Source organism: Leptonychotes weddellii, chromosome 7 (assembly GCF_054177405.1).
Source record: "Leptonychotes weddellii isolate Sample4059 chromosome 7, ASM5417740v2, whole genome shotgun sequence".
NCBI classification, from domain to species: Eukaryota; Metazoa; Chordata; class Mammalia; order Carnivora; family Phocidae; genus Leptonychotes; species Leptonychotes weddellii.
The window spans coordinates 95935057-95959619 of NC_138375.1; the positions used below are offsets into that span (position 1 = coordinate 95935057).

A 24563-nucleotide genomic window follows, 5' to 3' on the forward strand; every position below is an offset into this window, starting at 1 on the left:
ATATATCAATTAGATAAAATTTCATTCTTAACTACAGTATTATAATTAAAGCAACATTTAATGATAAGCATAATTCCTGGTGAACTCCACTGAAATTTCTAAATTCTGATACATAAACAAAAACTCAGAAAATCTTAACTATTTTAAATACTAGACCAAAAAAATTTTAAATATGATAGCAGAAATTCTCACCTGTGTTTTGACTGTGATCTTTTTCGTCTAGAATGGGATTTTGAGCTAGACCTGGATTTTGAACGAGTGTGGGAACGAGATCGACCGCCTTTTCTTTCATTGCTCTTTCCAGACTCTGGGAGGAAAAAACCACTTTGCAGTGTAAGCTCAGAACAATTAAAGATCCCAGTTAATAATCAGGCACAAGTGGAATGTACCACATATAGTGCAAGGGGCCTACTCTCTGTACATCCTCCTCCTGTGCAATTATCCTTCAGAAACATCCAAGAAAGTCATTGCATAAACTCGTTGAGTGCAGCCACCCTGCAGCAGTACATATAAACCAGATGATTATAAACAGCTGTTCGTAATATTTTGTTGCTGCCATAATGTACGATTATAACATGTCTGTAATTCCTATGACAGTGATTTTAAATCTTCTCTCCATTTATTTTGCTAGCAGTGAAGCTTAAATTCTGAGTGCTAATGTAGAAAATTTGCTCAACTGTAAACCACCTAGACATTTTTAGATTGGATTTTTAACTTTCCGTAAGCAACATGAAAGTCTGAATAGGTGTTCCTTTACCTTGCTAAAACAGTCTTTGTATTTTGCCAATCATGGGCTCTCTTTCCTATTTTTAAAATGAGAACTGTGAAGGAAAGTGAACCTGCTTGATTATAACCTTTTAATTATATTTATTCTTACTTTTAGCCTCACAATAACATTTACACTTTGCTTTAAGCCAATCACTTATGAGCACTGACTCTGCTACAAAAACATACAGATCTGATTAACTCAAGCTAATGTGCCTCAATTCAGTATCATAGGAAAACACAACATTTGTGCTAACCAGTTCTTTGACCTTTGACACTAGTAAGTCACTTACTCTTTCTCGAGTTTCAGTCTTCTTGTTTGTAACATGGAGGGACTAAACAAGATAATTTCTAAAATTCCTTCCAGTTCTATGGTTCTATGATCTTAAACTGCAACCTATGTAACAACACCGTGGCCTTACCTGGTTCAATGGCTGCTGAGATAAAGGACTGAGCCTCTCGTACTCGCTTCATTACTTCTTCTAACTCCTTAGCTGCAGCCTGAGGTGTCATCTCAGGGGGTTTTACTATTGCATTGTTGGAGTGATTAATTCTAAATTAAAAATATTAGCATATCACAAATACACACCATATTTTACAAAATATGAAACAAATGTTTATGATACACATATTTATAAACCGGAGGACATCTCGAAAGCACATTAAGAATGATACAGCTAAATACAGAATAATCAAAACCAACATCAAAACCATGATTAATCTCATCACTCATCTTTACGTCTTGCTAACAGAGCCAAAAGCAAGGAAAAAAGAAAGAAAAACTGAACCCTAGCTGACTCCTTAACAACTTGAATATACTAGGACAATTGCTTTTCCACACAACTTAGAATTATAATAAATTAAATGCTGACACCAATATTAAAATACATCATTTCTCATCTTGGATTATAAGATTTTGTTGGTATCTCTGCACGCTGGGAGGATGCAGGAGAGGCTAAATATGTGCACAATTTTAATCAATCTTGGACCATGTGTGAGTCAGATACAGCTTTGAATGTGGGAGGCACCTGATAAAACTCTTCCCTACTAGGTCAGAAGTGGTTTCTCTGATGCACATAAATGAATCTGGTGAGTCTCACTTTACCCCCTTCACACTGAGAAGACAAGCATTCACTAAAAAGAAATTTTATCCTTTCACAGCTGAATCCTGATCAAGCTGTATAACTAAGGCAATTACCTATGAAATTTAGATAAAACTGCTGCCTCAATAATCTGCAAGAAATAGATTTTCTGGTCTTGAGAATGTAAAGTCTATACCAATTTTTCATTTTGCAAAATACGATATGAAAAAATATTAAAACTCAAAATGATTGATTTAAAACACTTCTGGGTACTTAATATTATTTTCCTCTTGGGATTTTGGATTTATCAAAATTCTTATTACAGTATTACTCTAAGTTCATCTCGTATGTTCAATCATCCATTAGTCTAGTCATAATGCAAACCCAATCTGCTTTATTAGAGCTTATGGGAAAAGACCTATAATTATTATATAGGGTATATAAATAATGTTAATATCAAATTAGATCTTATAAAATAGAAAATATGTTTTCAAATACAACTTTAAAGGCTAAAATGGTAACTCATGTATTTCATTTATACTTAACACAAAGTCTTCCTTTCCACAAATTGCCAATTACTATTAAAAAGAAAAAAAAAAGCCTTAATTACATCAGAAATACTTTAAGTTTTTCCATTATCATTAAAATTTCTTTGTTTACGGTTTCTTACTTCAGTGGCCTGTCTCCAAACATAACTCCATTAAAAGCAAGGGCCCTTGGTACAGAATTTTGGTCTGCAAATTCCACAAAAGCAAACCGAGTTGGCTGAGTCTCATCACCTGCCATCCGCACAAACTTCACTTCTCCAACTTGTTTAAAAAATTCAAGTAGCTGATCAGCTGTCGTTGTCTGAAGAAACAAAGTCACACTTTAATAAAGTAATTCTTTTTTTAAAAATTAGGTAAATATTACTTTATCAATCGATATGACTTTGAAGAAGGGGGAAAGAGTAAGAGATCCTACCACTCAGTTTTTTCTTAAATTAGTTACCTGGGAATTCAAATTGCCAACATAGACTGTTCTCCTAATTTCATCAATTTTGGAAGGATCCACATTTCCCATAAGTGGTGGCTGTGGTATTTCTCCAAGTGTTGCAATGTTGGGGTCTAGTGCTGCTGCTGGTATGGCTCCCAAACTGCTAAGGGAAACACCCAACTATAAATTAAAAAAAAAAAAGAAAGAACACATATTTTCTGTTAGTATCAAAGATTACTGTTCTTTAACCTTAAAAAGAAAATGATCAACTCAACAAGAATGGAAGGTGACTAGGGAGTCCCAACTTTAAGCAACGTGTATGTCTGAATTATTGAGAAGGAGGTCACAGTAGTTCTGTGTGTAATTAGAAATACAACATAATTCTTAACTATCTGGGTATTTTAACTACTTTCAAACTTGAAACTAAAAATGAACAGTCAATTCTCAGAAGTTATTCACAGCAGTTATGTCCTATAAAGTTGCTGTATGAGTATTATGCCAATTTCACAGATAAAGAAGACTTACAGAAATTAAATAATTTTCCCAAAGCTACTCAGCTACCAAGTGGTAAAAAGCAAGGTACTACTATGCACAGACTAAAACTGAAACCGGGACAAAGTTTACCTAAGAAAAGAAAACTGAAAAGCTGAACTCACCTATACTTTGATGGGAAAAGGACAAAACCTTTGAATGATCTTTCATAACATTACGAAATTCAGTTTTTAGTTCAAGCATTAAGGAGTATGTTTTTAATGTGAACTTAAACCAGGAAAGATAGAGTATCTCAAAATTTGAAAACAGAAGACTTTGCAGAACTAATGAGAAGACATTTCAAGGGAAAACCAGCTATAACTTTCATTTCCATTTATGAGATTTAAGAAAACTTTGAGCACTGGGGTGCCTGGGTGGCCCAGTCAGTTAAGCATCCAACCCTATTTCAGCTCAGGGTTGTGTGATGAGACCTGCATCAGGCTCTGCGCTGGACATGGAGCCTGCGTAACATTCTCTCTCTCCCCCTCCCAAACCCTCCCTCTCTCTATCTCCCCCTCTCCAAAAAAAGAAAGAAAATTTTGAGCAATGAAACTAAGATTAAACAAATACTATGTAAAAACACTTCCGAAAGGTAAAAACGTAAGTTGATGAAACAAGTATCAATTACAGGTGTCGCATCGGCCTGTGTATGATCTTTTTTAAATGTCAAATTAGGGGCGCCTGGCTGGCTCAGTCGTTAAGCCTCTGCCTTCGGCTCCGGTCACGATCCCAGGGTCCCGGGATCAAGCCCCACATCGGGCTCCCTGCTCGGCGGGAAGCCTGCTTCTCCCCCTCCCACCCCCCCACTTGTGTTCCCTCTCTGTCTGTCAAATAAATAAAATCTTTAAATAAATAAATAAAATGTCAAATTATGTCTTACCCTGCTTAAAGCCAATCAATGGCTTCTAATTACCTTTTGAATAAAATTCAAATTCCTTTCCATGGCCCAAAAGCCCTATAATCAATATGCTGTCTATCCTTCCAATAACTCAAAACACATACTACCACTGCCCCCATTTCCAAAGCATCGACTATACTGACTGCCATTCTGTACCCTGAAGACAAAGTTTTTCCCACCTTAGGGCTTTTGCTTGGCGTTCTTTCTGCCAAAAAACTCTTCCTCAGCTTCTGCCAGCCAAATCCTTCAAGCATCAGGTCACTCATCCCCTCCAAGAGGCTTTCCCTGACTTTATATAAAGCTTCACTTACTCTCTACCACATCACTTTTTTTCTTCATAGTATTTATTATATAATCTGTGGTATCTTGCTACTAACATCTTGGATTTGTTGCTCAGCATTACCACTTCAAGTTATCATAAAGTTGTATAAAATATCTTAATTCAAAATGGGTGAGTGATCTCTGAATCAAGGCTACCACCCTCTAAGCCTAGTTTTTCTCCATGGTTTGCTTATGCATTGACACTCCTTTTTTCCCCCAACACCTTATCTTCTATGGTATCATAAGGCACACAGATGTTTGAGGGTCATTACATTAAATTTTTTTTTAAAGATTTTTATTTATTTACTTCAGAGAGAGAGAAAGAGCAAGCAGGGGGAGCAGGAGAGAGGGAGAAGCAGGCTCCCCGCTGAGCAGGGAGCCAGATGCAGGGTTCGATCCCAGGACCTCAAGATCACGACCTGAGCCAAAGGCAGACGCTTAACCAAATGAGCCACCCAGGCGCCCCCATTAAATTTTTTTTACTGTGCAAGAGAATTATTATATATCTTTAAGTTAAATCACAAATATGACTCTTATTATTTAATAGTTTTGCATGGATTTAAAGCACTGAGCAAGTCTTTCAAGGCACTCCCAGTTGTCAATCCCTTTGACCTGCAAATTTTCTCCACTGGGACATTATATATATATATACACACACACACAAACACACACACACTTGGAATGGGCTTTTCCAAACCATCTAATCCATCTAACCTTTAAGTTTCTCAAACTTAAAGATCATTCAGCTCTTTTTAAGAAACTTTTCCCTGTCTCTTTTTTTTACTATACCCTTCTGCTACACCTATGCTATTTAATATTGCAGTCTCTAATCCCATACAGTTATCTGAATTTTAGTTAAAATTCAGGGACTGCTTCCAAGTGCTCAATAGGCGCACTTTGCCAGTGGCTACCACACTTGATAGTACAGATACAGACATTTTCAGCACAGCAGAAAGTTCTACTGAATGCAGGTGCTCTGTAACAATACAATTACCCTTCTTTTAATTAATCTACTTTCTAGCCCTGGTCTAAGAAACTTAAGTATTTAGTTACCTTTTTGGTCTTCGATGGGTTAAAGATGACCTGGGCTCCTGATGTAACACTTATTTTTTTTTTTTTTTAAAGATTTTATTTATTTATTTGATGGAGAGAGAGACAGCGAGAGAGGGAACACAAGCAGGGGGAGTGGCAGAGGGAGAAGCAGGCTCTCTGCCGAGCAGGGAGCCTGATGGAGGGCTCGATCCCAGGACTCTGGGATCATGACCTGAGCTGAAGGCAGACACTTAACGACTGAGCCACCCAGGCACCCCTGATGTAACACTTCTGACATAGAAACCATGGCCTCCCTGAAAACGAAATGTTCTAGGCAAAGGATGAGTAAGTACAAAAGCCCTAAAGCAAAAATGTGCTTGGTGTGTCTCAGAAACAACAAAGCCAATATGGCTGAAGTAGACAAAGCCATGAAAACAGGTAGGAAAAAGGTCAGAGAGGTAAGCAGGAGCCAAGTCACAATGGGCCACCTGTCCCGTTTTCTAATTCAAATTGTTCAAGGGGCGCCTGGGTGGCTCAGTTGGTTAAGCGGCTGCCTTCGGCTCAGGTCATGATCCTGGAGTCCCGGGATCGAGTCCCGCATCGGGCTCCCTGCTTGGCGGGGAGTCTGCTTCTCCCTCTGACCCTCCTCTCTCTCATTCTCTCTCTCTCAAATAAATAAATAAAATCTTTAAAATAAATAAATAAATAAATAAATAAATAAATTTTAAAACAATAGATATCTACAGCTGAGTTTAAAGAAAACCATTTCCCCTCAAGGCAACAAATTAAATAAAAACTTTATGCTGTTGCTCAATAAACCCTAAGAATTGTCAAGATAGCAAAACAATACTTTCTGAAAAAAAGATAGTGATCCAGGAATTAATATGTTAAAATATACCAAAATATAACCAAAATAAAATTTTCTAGAACATTTCTAAAAAGCTTAACTCAAACGATCAGATGATGAATTAAAATGTATTTTCCTGGGATGCCTGGGTGGCTCATTCAGCTCAGGTCATGATCTCAGGATCATGAGATCAAGCCCTGTGTCAGGGGCTCCTTGCTCAGTGGGGTCTGCTTGAGATTCTCTCTCTCCCTCTGCCCCTCCCCCCACTCACGCTCTTTCTCTCTCTAAAACAAATAAATACATCTTTAAAATAAAAGGGGGGGTACCTGCGTGGCTCAGTCAGTTAAGCGTCCAACTCTTGATTTGGGCTCAAGTCATGATCTTGGGGTTGTGAGATCGAGCCCCATGCCAGGCATCATGCTGGGTGTGGGACCTGCTTAAGATTCTCTCTCCCTCTGCCCCTCCTCTCTTTCTACCACCCCTCTAAATTAATTAAAAAAAAATCCCCCTCGCCAAAAAAAAAAATTAAAAATAATTTCCACCAGCGATCACAATGCAGGTCTCCAGCAGTTCAAAGTTATGCAAAAAAGACCTAAAATTTTGCACTTTGTTTTATAACTTTGGTAAATTAACTACATCAAAGGGGTAACTGGCTGGCTTAGTCAGTAGAGCCTGAGACCCTTGATCTCCAGGTGAGTTAGAGCCCCACAATGGGGGTATAACTTACTTTAAAAAAAAGGTGGGGAGAGGGCCTGGTTGGCTCGGTTGGCAGAGCATGCAACTCCTGATCTCAGGGTTGTGAGTTCAAGCCCCACACTGAGTGTAGAGATTACTTAAAAATAAAATCTCTAGGGGCGCCTGGGTGGCTCAGTCGTTAAGCATCTGCCTTCGGCTAGGGTCATGATCCCAGGGTTCTGGGATTGAGCCCTGCATCAGGCTCCCTGCTTGGCGGGAGCCTGCTTCTCCCTCTCCCACCCCTGCTGCCTGTGTTCCTTCTCTCGCTGTGTCTCTCTCTGTCAAATAAATAAATAAAACCTTTAAAAAAATAAAATCTCTAAGAAAAAAAAAAGTATTTTAAAAAATTTACTGTCGGGGCGCCTGGGTGGCTCAGTTAAAGCGTCTGCCTTCGGCTCAGGTCATGATCCCAGGGTCCTGGGATTGAGTCCCACCTCGGGCTCCCTGCTCAGTGGGAAGCCTGCTTCTCCCTCTCCCACTCCCCCTGCTTGTGTTCCCTCTCTCGCTGTGTCTCTGTCAAATAAATAAATAAAATCTTAAAAAAAAAAAAATTTACTATCATAAAGCTAGTATTAGTTTACTCCTTAATAATCCAATACCACAAAGCTAAAATACAACTTGCAATCAAGGTGACTTTTATATTTTGTCTTGTATTCATTTTTGAAGAAAAATGACCCTTCTTTAAGATAAATATGACAAGAGCCCAGTAACAGCAAAATCTTTTTTAACCCCTCTTAGAAATCACAAAGGAGGTACTAAATTCCTATTTAATTGCACATAGTTAATGAAAAAATATCTTTACTATGTTTTTACCTTGCTGTATTTTCTCAGTATCAGACAAATGCTTCTCTGAGATTCTTTTTCCTGTTACAAAGCTGTGGATCATTTTATTTTATTTTACTTTAATAGATTTAGTCCTTTTGAACTGGGAAATAGTTTAGATTTTCCAATTCCCCATGCGATCTAAAATGCTTAGTTTCAATAACTGATTCTCTAACAAATAATCTATTTTAGTTCTCAAAGTTAAATGAATGCCCAATTACTTCAGAAATAATTCCAAAAGTCAGTTTAAGTCAGTGATAATGTGGGGGGGGGGATTAAGTAGACATTAAGTAGAAAAATTAAGTAGACATTTTGAATCCTTTTCATTTAAAAAAACGATTCAAAACAGAAATAATTTTCTAAGCTCCTTTTCAAATGATTACACAGTTCAACATAAATCTCTTTCAGAAGAGGGTGTGTAATACTTACTGTAGTCAGGGGATTTGGGGTCGGTATGGGAAGCAAGCCTGCACCAGGCATTAGACTTGTCATGGTCGGAGCAGGAGCCAATAAAGAGAGGGCTTTGGATTCCTCTGGAATTTTACCTGCAGAGGCAAGTTCCAAACATTACGGAAAGCAGAAACACCACACAAACTTTACACTATGATTTTACAATTACCCTTGCACTTAAAAAATAATAATAATAAATGAATCTATCTATCAGATCTGTACAAAGAAATAAATAAGAACTTAAGTCTTTCCTTTTATCCTGCTCTACTAGGAAAAATAAAAGTGAGCAAAACTTCAAAGACTAACAATCTCATTAATGGAATATTATTTTAAAAATTGAATAATGTAGACAATTATTTAACACTTTGAGCTATGGGTCACCTGTACTGGAAACTTAATGTTCATGAACCAAACGATATCAAGCATGGACGCTTTCCCAGGACGGTGTTTTCGCGGTGATCGAAAGTTGTGTTACACATGACAACCGTTCGTGTTGGCTGCATCACTAATAGCACACAGAACATCAGATACAGAAAAGAAGAACATTTTTTAAAGTTTAATCCCCAGAAATGGCAAATAACCAAATTAGTCAAAAAAAAGAAAAAGAAAAAACAAATATGTGCGAATTGAAATTTGTTCCTTAATGAGTGCTCCTGGTTACTAAAACTACCTACTGGTGATGCAAACAGTTTTGATAACCTTCCAATAAATTCCATTCAATTTCAAGTAGACAGAAAAAACCAAAAGCCTATTCCATGTAATCAGCTTCAATTTAAAGGATGCCTACACCCAGCTGGTTAAAAAGACATCTCACCAACCAGGTCAGAGATGCCTAAAAGAATCCAATTCCAAAAACTATGCCTTGTGAAACTACTAAAATTTTTGAAAATCACTAACAAAAAAAGTTCCCTTGTCTCAGGAAACTTCTTAAAGTCCTGACTTTTAGAACCAATTTATGTATACTTATCTGAAGAAGGGGGTTAATGCCTAAATGTCTTGCTTATAAACATCTTAACTGCCTAATAAAAATGACAGTAACACTAAAATAATCTTAGACACTAAAAAGAAAAAAAAATCCTTACAACTAAAAAATGAAAAATTTATTCTAAAGTTCATCAATTTGCCTTTTAATTACTAGACTCTTATCAATTAATTTTGATATGAACTGCAACTTTCACACATTTTCCCTTTGTGTCCTCTCTTTCTTACTGACACCGCTAAAATTATCTCCTAGAAAGTTGACTACGTATATCTATTTTGGAAGAACTACTTATAGTTATATGTAGTTGGCTATCTATTTCCATTATGGAGTCCTGAAAAATAATTTAAAACACAGTGTACAAAGTCACACTAAATTGGAAATAGCATATGGAGTAAGTTTTCAAAAGCACCATGCTGGATTTTAGAAGTAAAAATTCTACTTAAAACAACCAGATGTGGAGGGATAAATCTCTAAACAATATTATCTGAATATACCTCTAAACATGGATGGAATTCAAGACAGCTTTTAAATTTTGCTTTAAATAATGGTTACACCTTATTTATAGGAACAGAAAAATTACATTTGATTAGCTTTAACAAATGTCTACTTTTTCCTAAATTTTGCAACATCTAAGTCTACATTAATTTACTGATTTCAAAAACAGTTATTTTATTATTTCAGTGTAAATTCTGCACAAGCACAGATTTTTTAACATGCATAAATAAAAGGTAGGTAGGCCTTACTGAAGACATCAAATAACAATTTATTTTATATTTATTAGTTACTGGTATTAATACATGTATCTATATACCCACCTATATATACTAAGCTATTTAGATTGCTACCAAACCCATTTTAACTGTTATAAATAGGTATTATTTTTAATGCTTATAAAACCTGAACACATCTTGATAAATTCGACTGAGGTCCTGTAGCATAAATCTTATGCTTTGTCACCCTAATTTATGTACCCAAAAAACAAACTAATTGTTTCAATTTATTAATGTCCCCAATTTAAGATTACTTGTCAATTAAGTAAGCAAAACTGCCCATAAAAGACAGTGTAGAAAGACTACACAAAATAAAAAATATTCAACACAGGCCAAAAGATGAATAATTAATATCATACTTTCACTTTTGGCTTAAAGAAAGTATCAATCAGTTATCTGACTCTCACTACCTCTCATAGTAGTAATAAACTATTATAAATATTAAGTCTAACTGTAAGCACATTTTTTATTTTAATTACCATTAAAGACATAAGAAAAAAGTTCCATTGCTTAACTCCCAAGACAGAATTCTATCAAATTTATCCTCCAAATACTACCAGAGTATATAAAAATATAAAACAAACAAGCATTTAGCATTTTTCCCAAACTATACTCCTCAAAGACAACTGAGAGGAAAAACATCTCTCAGAGTATTAATAGTCCTAATCTCAGAATCCATTTAGAAGCTAGTAACACCTGAAATTTTTTCAAAAAATTCAAGCAGAGAAATACACATGCCAAGTTAAGTTTTCAAAGTTTGTCCAATATCCATTCCCCACACAGGCAAGTAAAAGTCTTTGTAAGTCAAGGAAATAAGTTCTTTCTGTAGTAAATAAGTCAAAAAAGTGAATGTCTCTGCTTGTCCTCTATCCCTAGATTATTCTAAAAAATTTACTTATTTTCCTTGAGGATTCTGTATGTCTACAATTCTGGGGGGGGGGGTGAAAATTAGAAGCTGTTAATTGGTTTTTATGAAAGATGTAGATTTGGGAGAAAAATCTGAAATGTTGCAATGAGGTCAGGAAATGTTCCTAAGAATTCTAACAGTGTTTTAGTGTTTCGAGAACAAAATGTACTATGCAGTCTATAAACACCAATTAAGACTCACACTGAGCTTCACAACACTGTATCCTAGGTTTACTATGAAAATTTATTTCACTCTGAGATTGAGCTCTGCTAATCATCTCCCAATATAATCTGCAAAGCAATGTTATGAACCCTTAATGGAATACCATTTACAAAGAACTGGAAAACCAGCTCACAAGTTAAAGTGAAAGAGATTTAACAAAACAAAAACAAAAACAAAAACAAAAAAAGGGACAAAATAAAGAAAAAGAAATGAAATTAAAGTAAAACAATAAAAAACAGAGACAGGGCGTCCATCTTCTGCGGTTCAGACTCCGATCTCATTTCCCCAATGAAGGTTTCACTTGACGGCAGGTTTAGTGGCATGGCAAACAATGCCTAACTCAGGCAAGTGTAACAGGTCTGCCTTGGCCAGTCTAGTCATCTAATAATGCACAAATATCACATAGAGAAAACATACAAAACCAAATTAATAGTCAAAATCCATCTACCAGAAAATGTGGACATAAAGTTACGACTGATGATTAGGCTTGACACCCTTGTTATGTTTGACCTTATCTTTTTCTAAGTGTTAACATTTATAAAAAAGAAATCTGAGATGCACGCAACAACAAAAAGAGGTCATATCTGGACAAGTATAATGAAAGCATATTTTATTTTGAAATGGCATGTTTTATTAACAATAGCTAATGCTTAATACGCATGAAACTCTTACACATCAAACATTACTTATACAGCTTAGGATCTTGTTACAAAACTACATTACAAAAACAGCAAATTGAAAGAAAATGAAAAAACTTTTCTTAAAACTGTTTCTATGGTTTTCTCATATCTTTCACAATGCTGTTTCTATAACATCAAAGAAAGAATGCAACCAGTGAAGTAAATAGAAGAATGCTTACAGCACCCCATCTTCCTCTAAAAGAACTTACTCCACTGGAACTCTTTCCTTTGGTTTATTTCAAACTCACTTTGCTATCTTTTTCAGTATAATAACACATTATTACTTTGCTTGCGGTGCATAATCAGATCTTTACAGCTCACTGTAACACTCCTCAGATTCTAAAAGGTTATTCGGTGGTATTTAGTTAAACTAATGAAAAATGTGTATCTGAATGTTTCTCTAATAGCAATTATTTTATCAGTGTTCTAAAACACTTACTTACAACTAAACTGCAATAAAAATGTGCTTAAACTTTCATGTTCAAAACCAGAGACTGTCTCAAAGTGGTAATATTAAAAATATTTAAGAGCTATTATAATAAATGTGTATTTATTAAGCTCTATTAAGTAAAACAGACAAAAAAGAGAAGCTCTACATGCCCATAACCCTGAACACTTATGACAAATCACAGTATGGGCTTCTCAAATATATGAAAAATTCTATGAAAATATAGCAAGGTTCCAACAAAGCAACACTGATAAAAAATTCTTCCTTCCAATTCAGTAAGCTAACATAATACAAGATCCTGCACTACTGGTAGCATAGTGTTCTATGATTAATATTCCCATTTAATAAAACTTCTGATTTTTTTCCCATGCAGTTTACCTGGTGTGAAACTGGTATGAACTTGGTATGCAGAACTAAACCATTTACCAGCTCTTTTCTCACCTTGCTCTCCAATTCTGGGCTCACTGTCCCCTTACAGATCAATAGATAAGGACAGATACAGCAAATAATTAACTTTAATCCATTTTTATTCTACCTTTCCCCAGGCATGGGAAAAATACTTCCAAATTCATCTGAGAAAAAATCCAGAATGTCCTATTCTGGGTCTTCAAAACCAAAAGAATGGTACCTACTGTATCTAACTGTAATGTTATTGACATCCCAGAATAGGCATTCTGAAATAAGCATCAAACTTTAAAAGTGCAGCACTGTGTACCATATATCAAGTTATTTTAATATTAGCCTGGTTTCTAAAAGAGGCTTTAAAACATTACATATGAAAGCTCCTTAAATTGTTCCAGGTAAATTTTTTACATTGTACAACAGTTACCACCATCCACCAGGGAAAACATACTTTAAGGACATTTAAATTACAATAACCTATTCTAAAATAAATGTACACACACCACAGTGTGTACTCTAAATAAAAGTTAACTACACACCAGAACTGTCAAATTCAGCACAGCCTATTATATGTGAATGGCTCTGTAAACGGAAATAACTAAAAAATAAGTATTGGTAATAATTAGCTCTTAAAGCAGGTTAAGTCTTAAATTAATTTAATAACTATAAGGCTTTTGGACTTGTTCCCATCTTCCACAACTATTTCCTTGATGGAAGCTTTGGAAAATTACTTTCCATTCAATTACACATCCCACCCCCCAAGAAAAGCAAGCCATTAAAAGAAAAAAATAAATTCCAGTTGCATAGCAATCACAATGAATATGCAATAATGGTGTCAATGACAAGGTGAATTACCTTAAGAGGATACTTCAGAGATTAAATTAAGAGTATTTTTCTAATGAACATAAATACCATTTAACCCCAAATTTGGCAAAATGTACAGTTTTTATTTATGTCATATCATTAATATTGTGTACACAGGGGCAAATGTTCACTTGTTTATAAATTTAAAATAACTTCCCCTACCAATTTAATATTTTAATTTCAGAAAGCTTTGTTTACAACTTGCAAATTGACTACAGAAAGCCAAAGCAAACCACAAGTCATTCATGAATTTTTTTAAATGTTTGGCTATTAAATCTCAAGCATACATAAGTAATAAATTAACCACTGTATTTTATTATTAGGTAAAAATTCTTTTCTTCTCCAAATTTCATTCTTAAACACACACACACACAACAATGTACTATCTACCTACCAATTTCTAGGAAAGCCAAAGGTAGTAACACACAGGACAGAGATTAAAATAATAGGAAAAAACACGGGAGATACCAACCTTCTGCACAAGGTACAACTATCAGAGCTCTGTCAATAAAAACCGTGTTAGTTAGATGCTGGGCCACGCCAACACTTGATGGGTCACGAAACTTAACATAACATACTTTGGAAGAAAAAGCAAGAGGTGCGTTGCTGCAAGATAAAAAGAAAAACAATTGGACTAATAAACATTTGGTTGGTTTTGTCATTTTCATTTGAAATTTCTTTCTTAGATCTTCATATAATCTTACATAATCAAGACAAGAATTTTTATTGCTAAGGATCATTAGCACATAAAAAGATTTGCATTTTCACGTTTTTATTTAAATTCCAGTTGGTTAATATACAGTTACCATCAGTTTGTTCTCTATAGTTAAGAGTCTGTTTCTCGGTTTGCCTCCCTCTTTCTCCCCTTCGCTCATTTGCTATTTCTTAAATTCCACATATGAGTGAAATCATATGGTATTTGTCTTTCTCTAACTTATTTTGCATAGTATAAGCTTCTTTATCCATTCACCAATCAATGGACACTTGGGCTGTTTCCACATTTTGGCTCTAAACTTCGGGGTGCATGTATCCCTTTGAATTAGTATTTTTGTATTCTTTGGGTAAATACCTAGTAGTACAATTGCTGGGTGGAAGGGCAGTTCTATTTTTAACTTCTTGAGAATCCTCCATACTGTTTTCCAGAGTGGCTGTACTAGGCAAAACTTAAGTCTTTTCATGGTGATTCGTCTGCAAAAGTTGACAACAATCTAGGAAGGCCTATCGTTTTATTTGTAAAAACTGGAAATGTAAATTAACGAGTTCCTAAACAGAGCAAAATTGAAAACAGCAGATTTAACCCAAAAATATTCAGTCTATCATCTGAAGCAAAATCACTTTATAAAAGTCCCAATCCTCATGACTTCAAATTTTGTAACCATTTTCAACCCTTCCTAATGTGACTCCCCAGGTTTTAGATCACTAAAAACTTCACCAGAGTCTTGCAAACAGATAACACAGAATTAAAATTAAGGTCTTTCACATGTACTAGAGACTGCTTTAAGCTAGGCAGCATTGTGATTTTCCAGACAAAAGATTTTACAAACAAAATTTAACGTATTTTATATGCAAAAGAACATACTCTTCTAAATCGTACCAGATTCAGTTTAATCTAGGTAGACGTGTAGTAAGAAAACCACATAACACAGATGAAAGCAGTTTTTCCATAATATGAATCCATCTTGTTAGACTGCAAAATATACTATATTCACTGATGATCATTTTGTCAGTCTGTCCAAGATTATTTTCAATTAAAGTCTAAAATTGTCTTTAGCAAGAAAAAAAAACACCCAAACTAAATATACACCTACTATAGAATACACTCCTTTAAAGCATTAAGTTTTTTGTTTTTTTTTTAAAGATTTTATTTATTTGTGAGAGAGAGCACAAGCAGGGGCAGAGGCAGAGGGAGAAGCAGGCTCCCCGCTGAGCAGAGAGTCCGATGCGGGGCTCGATCCCAGGACCCTGGGATCATGACCTGAGCCGAAGGCAGACGCTAAACGACTGAGCCACCCAGGCGCCCCTAAAGCATTTAGATTTTTGACACTAAGAAAGAAGTGAGATGATCTGAAAAATATCATCTCTGCCTTGTACAGTAACAATTTAGTTTACAAAACAAGTCAAGAAAGTTGACCATAATCCTAGCCCTAGTAAATGGCAAAGGTGGGACTTAAAGTCTAATTATCTAAATCCAAATCTTGTGCAATCTTAATCATTCAACTAATCAAGAATTTTAAAAGCATTTTAGGGGTGCCTGGGTGGCTCAGTCAGTTAAGTGTCCGACTCTTGATTTGTGCTCAGGTCATGATCTCAGGGTTGTTGAGATTGAGCCCCATGTCAGGCTCCACACTAGGCATGAAGCCTGCTTGAGATGCTCTCCCTCCCTCTCCCATTCTCTCTAAAAAAAAAAAAAAAGGAATTTTAAAAGCATTTTAATGTACTATTTAATTAGCAATTCCAAATATTAGCCATTTTTAAAATAAAAAAAAATCACATAAAGCAACAAATCCATCTTGATAACAGTTAAACATACAAATTTATGCTATTACCAAAACACTGTGACAATAAAACATATTAGCATTGAGAACTTGAAATTATTTATATTATTATTAACATAACTTGTCAGGGTAATGAAAGTTGACAAAATGAAACCACCTCTTTCTCACCCAACCCAGCTCAATTCACTCCTGCCTAAGGTTATCCAATGCAGGCTTCAACAGGCCCACTCCAATGATGCCTACTCCCCACCTCCCCACACAAACATCTAAGTCAAACACTTTATGAATTTGTCACTGAGGTAAAAACAGTCGTATCCACACTTAACTCACCTTCACATTACCAAATCTCCAATTTAGGCCTCTCTTGAGCTTTTGACTCCCAGATCCAAATGTCTGCTGGAATATTACTCCTTGATGGTCACAGGGCCCACCCCCAAAAAGTTATGGAGTCTAAAATAAATTCATCATCCTTCTTTCTCACCAGTCCTGGTGGTCATCCTCACTTCATCTCTCAGTTAAAAATACCACCATATTACTCAAGTCATAAATCTAGGAGTCATTAAATGTAACCATCATTAGTACCGTTCACTAAATACTTCCAAATCGCTTCTGGCTACATGGTAAAATTCCATTTCTTTGTTCCTTGAAGTCAGGTATGCCCAAGCAACTTGTTTTGGCCAATTATATATGAGCAGAACGGACATTCAGGAGCTTTAAGGGTCACTGCTTGGCTCTCTTCCTCTGCCACAGTGACCAGCAACATTTGAGAAATGGGTGGCTGCTACATCGGCTTTATCCCAAAGTGAGTGACCACAATAAGTAGAGTTCCCTACTCCACAAGCTTAGACTAAGAAATAATCTGGTTTTACACAACTACTGAGATTTGAGGGTGTTTCCATCCTTGGCCCTTCCCTCTTCATCCAAGTGGTCATTAAATCCTGTGAAGACTGTATCCCAAATATTTGTCACATGAATTCTTTTATCATTCTCACTATCAGGAGTTTAATTCAGGCCCTCATCATTTCTCACCCAGATTATTACAATGGCTCCTAAACAATCACAGTGACTCCAAACCCAACTCTTTAATAATGGTCTTTCACAAAAGCTGCCAGAGTGATCCTTCAAAACTATAAATTTTGTCATGTCATTCCACTGCTTAAATTTCCTCAAAGACACCCTTCTGTTCTTGCTTTATCATCTACATGCTCCCAAAAACCAGGCATTAGAAATACTTGTGGTGTCCAGAACACATTCTGAATATCTGGGTCATCTTTGCACATGTTCCATTTGCCTATGATATCCTTCCTCTCTTTTTGAGTGGTAATTCCACTTTTCTTCAAGACTCAAGTTTCCAAGTCTTCTGGAAAGCTACTTTAAGGCATCAGTGATTAAGGACCTCTCCTCTATGTGCTACCAGGGCATTCTATACACTTTTAGCACAGCCTCATCCATTTTCTTAGGTGAAAACTCTCAACAGATTTTGGAAGCCTCTAGCCACAATTGATTGGCCACATGACACAAGGGCCCATTTTACTGGCTAACAACAACCTATAATTTGGGTGGTTTGATCAAATCCACTTAAACAATCAGATTCTCTCTCTTGGGCTAAAAAGTCACTTATACTCAGGGCTTGGGCCAGATGCCAAAATACTGAGTACAAAATAAGTCTGCAAAGAAAATAGAGCAGATACACGGAAACAAACTGAGCAGACAATAAAGCCTCTGAGAAGAGGCAGACAGTCGCCTTGGATGCTGATTATCTTTCTGGTTCCCAGTCCCCATGAGGCCTACTTAATACTAGTCTTTATTTCAATTTAGGAGAATATTCATCTTTTTAATAATTTTCTCTCTTCACGAGCTAGACTGGGTAGGGCTGTTTCTGTCTTTTGCAATCAGTACTCCCCACCCCCGCAAAAAAACCTATAATTACAATAAGCTACTAAAGCCCTAGCAATTACAAGTATACTCTCTTTTAGCACTGAAATCTTCAAGAACCTAACAAACCACCACTGAAAGTACATTCCCTAAATGGACAGATCCTTCTGTGAAAGAATGGAAACCTAAATAATCACTATTGAAAACTGAAAACACATTTTCCAATACCCCTACTTAAAACCCAGATCATTTCAAATTTAAAACATCCAAAGGAAAAGGAAATATGAGCCTGGATGGTAAAGCAACTTCATGTTATGACAGACTACAAAGATTTGAGAAGCCCAGAACTGGATAAGAAAGGCTGACCTGTGCGAACCAAGCATTATCATAGAAGTGTGGACACCAGACACAGCTACACCACTGTTCTAAAGAATTTTATCTTCATCTCCAATTACCTTTCTTAAAATACAGAATAGAGATCAACTTACGTTAACACTATTTTATTTTGAGCATTACAATCTAAAATACAATACAGTGGCAAGCCTAAATACAGAAGATGAATTTCTCAACAAATGTGTATTTATTTATACTTCATTGTTTCCAAGTTTTATATTTACAGCTTCCATTTTAATACATCTAATCTTTTAAATATTTATTTTTAATTAAATAGAACTGTCATCTTTAAGTGTAATTTTGACCTAGAGTTTTAATTTTTAAAAGGGCGTTACATATTCCATTTGGTCTAAACATATGCTTCTAAGGGAAGTAGCAGGAGACCAAAATAGCAAATTTTATTTCCACCTCATTTGTTGAATAAAATTTTGTTTTTGTTTTTTTTTTCCAAATATAAAACTTTCTACAATCGTTTTTCCAAAAATTCAGAATTTCTGACTAGGAGTTTATTTATTTGTTAAAAAGATTTGTTTATTTGACAGAGAGAGACACAGCGAGAGAGGGAACACAAGCAGGGGGAGTGGGAGAGGGAGAAGCAGGCCCCCCCGCCGAGCAGGGAGCCCGATGCGGGGCTCGATCCCAGGACCCCGGGATCGTGACACGAGCCGAAGGCAGACGCTTAACGACTGAGCCACCCAGGCACCCCCTGACTAGGACTTTAATGCAGAAATTACAGAACCAAATTTTTGAGCATCAGTTTAATTTCCTAGGCTCTAACTGGTTATTTTGTTTTTCATTAAACTTGGTGATGGCACAGTACAATCGTTTTAAAAAAAAGTCAAGTGGTACTAATATATCCAGTCTTTTACTGTAGGGTCTATCAAAAAGGATATACTCCAAAGCATGGACAAAGTACACAGACTTATGTATAAAAATATTAACTGACACATAATTTGTAAGTGTTTCTCAGCAGGACTTTAGTGGTACTTTGGATGGCACAATTTTTCCTTATGTTAAGATCTTCTATGAATTACTGACACTTGCCCACCAAATGCCAGAAGGCGCTCCTACCAATGCAGACAATCAAAAAGATACATTTTCAAATGTTTCCAGCTAAAATCCATTGACTTAAAACACCAATACAAAGGAATCAATATAGCTAATGACAATTTGAAAAATACACTTAAGACATAATTACAGCCTTTTAAATGTTATTACTATAAATAAGACACAGGAATATGGAAAAATACTTATATGTTGAATGAAAAAAGTTCACCATCAGTGTATAAATCCTTTGATTACACTACATTAAAATAAGCACATATTAAAAGGACTGCAGGCAAACAGACAGAAATGAAGAGAGAAGATATGAAGAGAGAAGATCATTAAGTGGTGTTTTTCTCTCTTTCTCATAAAATGGCTATATTGGTTCTAATTTTTTTAACTAAATAAATAAGCAGTTGACACATTTTTCCTTGCTTATTAATACTTCTGAAGTCCAGAGAAGTGAAGAAAACCAGCAAAAAAAAAAAAAAAAAACACAGGTGTTAATGTGAGACATAATGTTAGAAATCAGGATAGGATTAGCCTTCGGGGGTTAGTCACTTGAAGGGGGACATTGGGAAAATGCTAGGGTGCAGATAAGCCTGATGTGGGTGCTGATTACACAGGTGTTCACTTTGTGGAAATTCATCAAGCTGTATTTTTATCCATACACTTTTCTGTATGTACAGTATACCTTAAAAAAAAAAAAAGGTGACTAAAAAACTACAAAAGTTTCTTACTGTGGTAAAAAGGTTTTCATGACATGATATTCATTTGTTGTGCAACAAGTGAAAACAAAAATTCTGGGTATTTATCATCCGGCAGCACAAAAAAGAGCACAATTAAGAATTTTTAACATAGGGGCGCCTGGGTGGCTCAGTCATTAAGCGTCTGCCTTCCGCTCAGGTCATGATCCCAGGGTCCTGGGATGGAGCCCCGCATCAGGCTCCCTGCTCAGCGGGAGACCTGCTTCTCCCTCTCCCACTCCCCCCTGGCCTGTGTTCCCTCTCTCGCTGTGTCTCTCGCTGTCAAATAAATAAAATCTCTTAAAAAAATTTTTTAAAAAAGAATTTTTAACATATATAATGAATGTTCACACTAATTACCGATGTTTAAAAACTAAGAAACTGAATCCCAGCCTCATTCCAAGAGTTAAATTTAAAATGTGAATTTTCATATTAGCAAATTCTTAAAATGTTAATGAGAAACTGTTTTCACATTCTTTTAAAGAAACGCATTTCCAAATTTAAAACAAATGAAATTCTACTCAGGTTCCAAACATGAATCATAAAGTACTATTTCCGAGACACTACAAAACAGTTATCTGTCTTCAATACAACTACTACTATTGCACTGTTACCCTTTTCAGCTCAAATTTGCAAACACATCTTTAATATAAAAACCAGGTTATGACAACTTCACCATAGAGCAGAAAACACACTGTTAGTAAAGCATGGCAGTATTTTTGAAAAACAGTAATAAGGGATTACACTTCAGGAAAAACTGATTAAGAATTTTGCAGGGCCCATATGTGCTATGTTTATGTTACAATTTTGCAAAACGTATTACAGTTTGTGACACACTAACTCCACCATGTTTAAGTAAACAGCTTTTTATTCTCTTTGACTTTGAAACTCCAAGTAATTAACATGTGATTTCAAAAAACAGCCCATCACTAAATGTCAGAGAATAACTGGCAGCATACTGCCACCCATACCCTGGTTTTAACTATGAAAGTGGTATTATGTTGGCGTTGAATAATATTCTGTGATATACTTCTTCTACGAGATACCTTATTACCACAACCTTGAAAGCAAGGTTAGTTTACAAAGGTTCATATACAAAATATTTTACTGCTTGATTCCAATTCTTAAGGGTACAGCCCTCTCCCAAACACTTCTCAATTAATAAAAAAACGTTCTGAATGCTGAAATGAAGAGACAGCAGAAAGCATTTTCAAAAGTTAAATAAGATATGCAAACTATAAATGCCGCAGCTGGTCAATAAATATGTATATACATGCACTTATGAAGTATTCTTGACAAAAATGTATTATCTGAATCTAATCATGTAGAAACAATCTATATAAGCCCAGATTTACAAACTACAAGACAAAATGTCAATGTCATGAAACACTTTTAAAAAGGTGACAGGGGACTGTTCTGGATTAAAGGAGGTAACAACCAAATAAAATGGGTGGTTTCTCATTACATTCTAGACCAAAAAAAGAAAAAGAAAAAACACATGGTTATAATAACTGGGAAAATTTAAATATGAACTACTTGTTATACCTTATCAATGTTAAATTTCTTAAACATGTTAATAGTATTGTGGTATTGTAGAACAATGTACCTGTTCTGAAGAGATACATACTTAAGTGTTAAGGAATAAACAGTCATGGTGTCTGCAACTACTTTGAAAAGGATGGGAAGAAAGAGGGAGTTTAAGTATAGAGAGGGAGACAACTCAACTGGCAAAGACGAATACAGGTGAAGGAAACGTGGGTGTTATTCTTTCAACTTTTTCGTATACATTACATATTTCAAAACAAGAGAGGAAAAGAAAATTTAAAAAGTAAAATTTAAAAATCCAAACACTAACCTTTACCAATCAGTATCTATGCTGTGGCAATGCGATGTACTTACAGATAGAAACCGAAAGAAAACAGGTCTACACGCATCATTATGAAATAAACCAAAAAGTCAAATACAGATTTTTTTTTTTTTAAAGAAAAAAATCCTGGGCAACTACTAGCTCTTCCTTCAAAGGATTTTGACACAATGAACAAAATACTGAGGATTTTAAGATTCTAAGCTCTATCTTAAAAAAAAAAAAAAGTATGTGTAATAAAGTGAACAACCCACAAACCCCTTACATATTTTGAGTAGATAGTACTATACAAGGGAAATCTTACTTCAAAATACAGTGCTTGGGAAGTGGCCGCGAGTTGTAGACTTTTTAAATAGAGACAGACTTTTAAAGCATCCAACAGGGATAATCCTGCACCGACTAATACTCTTTATGAAAGGCTTATGACAGTGTGACCTTCAAAGCGGAAATTTTAATCCGCTGCCAAAAGGGCGAATAAGACATGATATTTAACAACATGGATGGGCTCGGTCAGATTCACCAAGAAGATGCTCAATTTGTGAACACCGCCCTGGGGAACAAATACAGCCCTAACTCCAATCTGCCATGAGCCGCAGGCTTTCCAATCAGTAACAACGGCCTGACACTAAGACCCTAACAAGTGGACAGTTTCTCCGGCGCGGTCTCTGCGATTTTCACATTGCAAAAACGCTAACAGGCGTTTGCCATGAGGACTATTCCGGGCCCACCTGCGGCCATCTTAAGTTCGGGAAGAAAAAGGAAAAGGGGGAGGCACTGAATACGAGGACCCGACGGAGACCAGAAACCGGGGATGCACGAAAAAACAACTTCTCTAAATTCTCTCTAAGGGCTCGGTGCAGAGGTTAACCCCCACAGTCTAACTAACAAGGAGAACAGGACCTCGGGGCCCTGCGCCCGGGTGCCCTAATCAAACATGGGCACCAGGGTAAGCCCGGGCGGTCACGTGACGGGCACCGCGCGCCCCCGTCCGCGCTCTCCCCCACGCCTCGGTGCCCGAGGTCTCTATGGCGCCCGCGCCCCTCCCCCAGCCGTGCTCGAGCACTTACTCTGGGGGGTAAAGCCGCAGCTCCTCGATTTCTCCTAGGAAGGAAAAAAGCGTCCGCATCTGCTCGCTGGTCACCGCCGACGACAGATTGGTCACCTGAATCACCGCCGTAGGGGTAAGGCCGAAGCCTAAAGCCAAACCGAAGCCGCCGCCGCTGTTCATCCCGACCCGCTGCTGCTGTCCTCCGCTCCCCAACGTCTACGACGCGTCAGCGACGGAGCCGGGAAAGCGAAGAACGCGCGGCCGCGAGCGCGCTCCCGCTGGTGAATTCACGGCGGCGGGCAGGTCTAGCCGCCCATTCCACAACTCCCCTGCTCCCAGGCTGCGCGCGCCGGCCGGAAGCGTCGCCCCGGCAACCCGGCGGGTCGGCAGAGGCTGTAGCCTCGGGCTCCCGGGTCTCCCAGCCGTAACTCTTGTCAGTGTTCTCCCTGTCGGGATTTTTGTCGATCCCCCCCGCCCCGCTTCATCTGAATCAAATTTCAGTACTCCTAAAAACGTAGGAGACCCAGCTCTTTCCGTTGTTAAATCTAGGTAGAACTGGGGAACCAAGAGGCCTGGCCTGCTGGTGCGGGGCTGGGAAGGAAGAGTGACTGGGGCAACGCAGATTAATGCTTCACCAAACTGTAGCGCGTCGTGACCACATGCAGGCCGCTCCCCCGCCCCTGCTATTGAAAACATTGGCCAAGTCCTAATTTAATAAAAAAGGAAGAAAGAAAAATTTAGAAAACGTTTAATTTCTGATTGAATTAAAAAAAGGAGGCAGTAAGGGCGCCTGGGTGGCTCAGCTGTTTAAGCGACTGCCTTCAGCTCACCTCATGATCCTGGAGTCCCGGGATCGAGTCCCGCATCCGGCTCCCTGCTCAGCAGGGAGTCGGCTTCTCCCTCTGGCCCTTCTCCCTCTCATGCCCTCTCTATCTCATTCTCTCTCTCAGATAAATAAATAAATTCTAAAAAAAAAAAAGGAGGCAGTAAGATGAACACTATGCGGTCACTGTTTATAACTAGTCATTTAGTCGCTCATTTCGCAGATACTAATATTTATTGAGCCTTACGTTCCAGACACTGTTACCTGTTAATAGAACTTGCAACCCATTGAGGGACAACTAAGTATGTGCAACTGAGCAGCTGCTCCCAAAATGCCATCCCCAGAACCCTGCTGAGGGTCCTGGAGGCCCTTTCAGTGGGTCCACAGGGCCAAAACAATTTTCTTTCTCTCTTTTTTTTTTAAGATTTTATTTATTTATTCGACAGAGAGAGAGAGACAATGAGAGAGGGAACACAAGCAGGGGGAGTGGGAGAGGGAGAAGCAGGCTTCTCACTGAGCAGGGAACCCGATGCAGGCCTCGA

General features: G+C 37.1%; 1 protein-coding gene across 5 annotated transcripts in view; it reads right to left on the reverse strand.

Moving 5' to 3' along the window:
• Positions 1–23511, reverse strand: part of SREK1 (splicing regulatory glutamic acid and lysine rich protein 1) — a 41356-nt gene extending 17845 nt beyond the window's left edge. The window contains exons 1-7 of one of the 5 annotated variants that reach the window (XM_031027280.2): positions 23218–23511; positions 14206–14339; positions 8438–8553; positions 2838–3002; positions 2518–2696; positions 1188–1318; positions 193–307 (exon numbers count right to left, since the gene is read on the reverse strand). In XM_031027280.2, coding sequence (XP_030883140.1) covers positions 193–307; positions 1188–1318; positions 2518–2696; positions 2838–3002; positions 8438–8553; positions 14206–14339; positions 23218–23378 — 1001 coding nt within the window. In that variant the 5' untranslated portion in view covers positions 23379–23511. Of the gene's footprint in view, positions 1–192; positions 308–1187; positions 1319–2517; positions 2697–2837; positions 3003–8437; positions 11721–14205; positions 14342–23217 lie in introns of those variants that run through there. The other 4 variants (XM_006732534.3, XM_081826811.1, XM_081826810.1 and 1 more) reach the window with 4 other exon arrangements.
• Positions 23512–24563: the final 1052 nt, after the last annotated feature.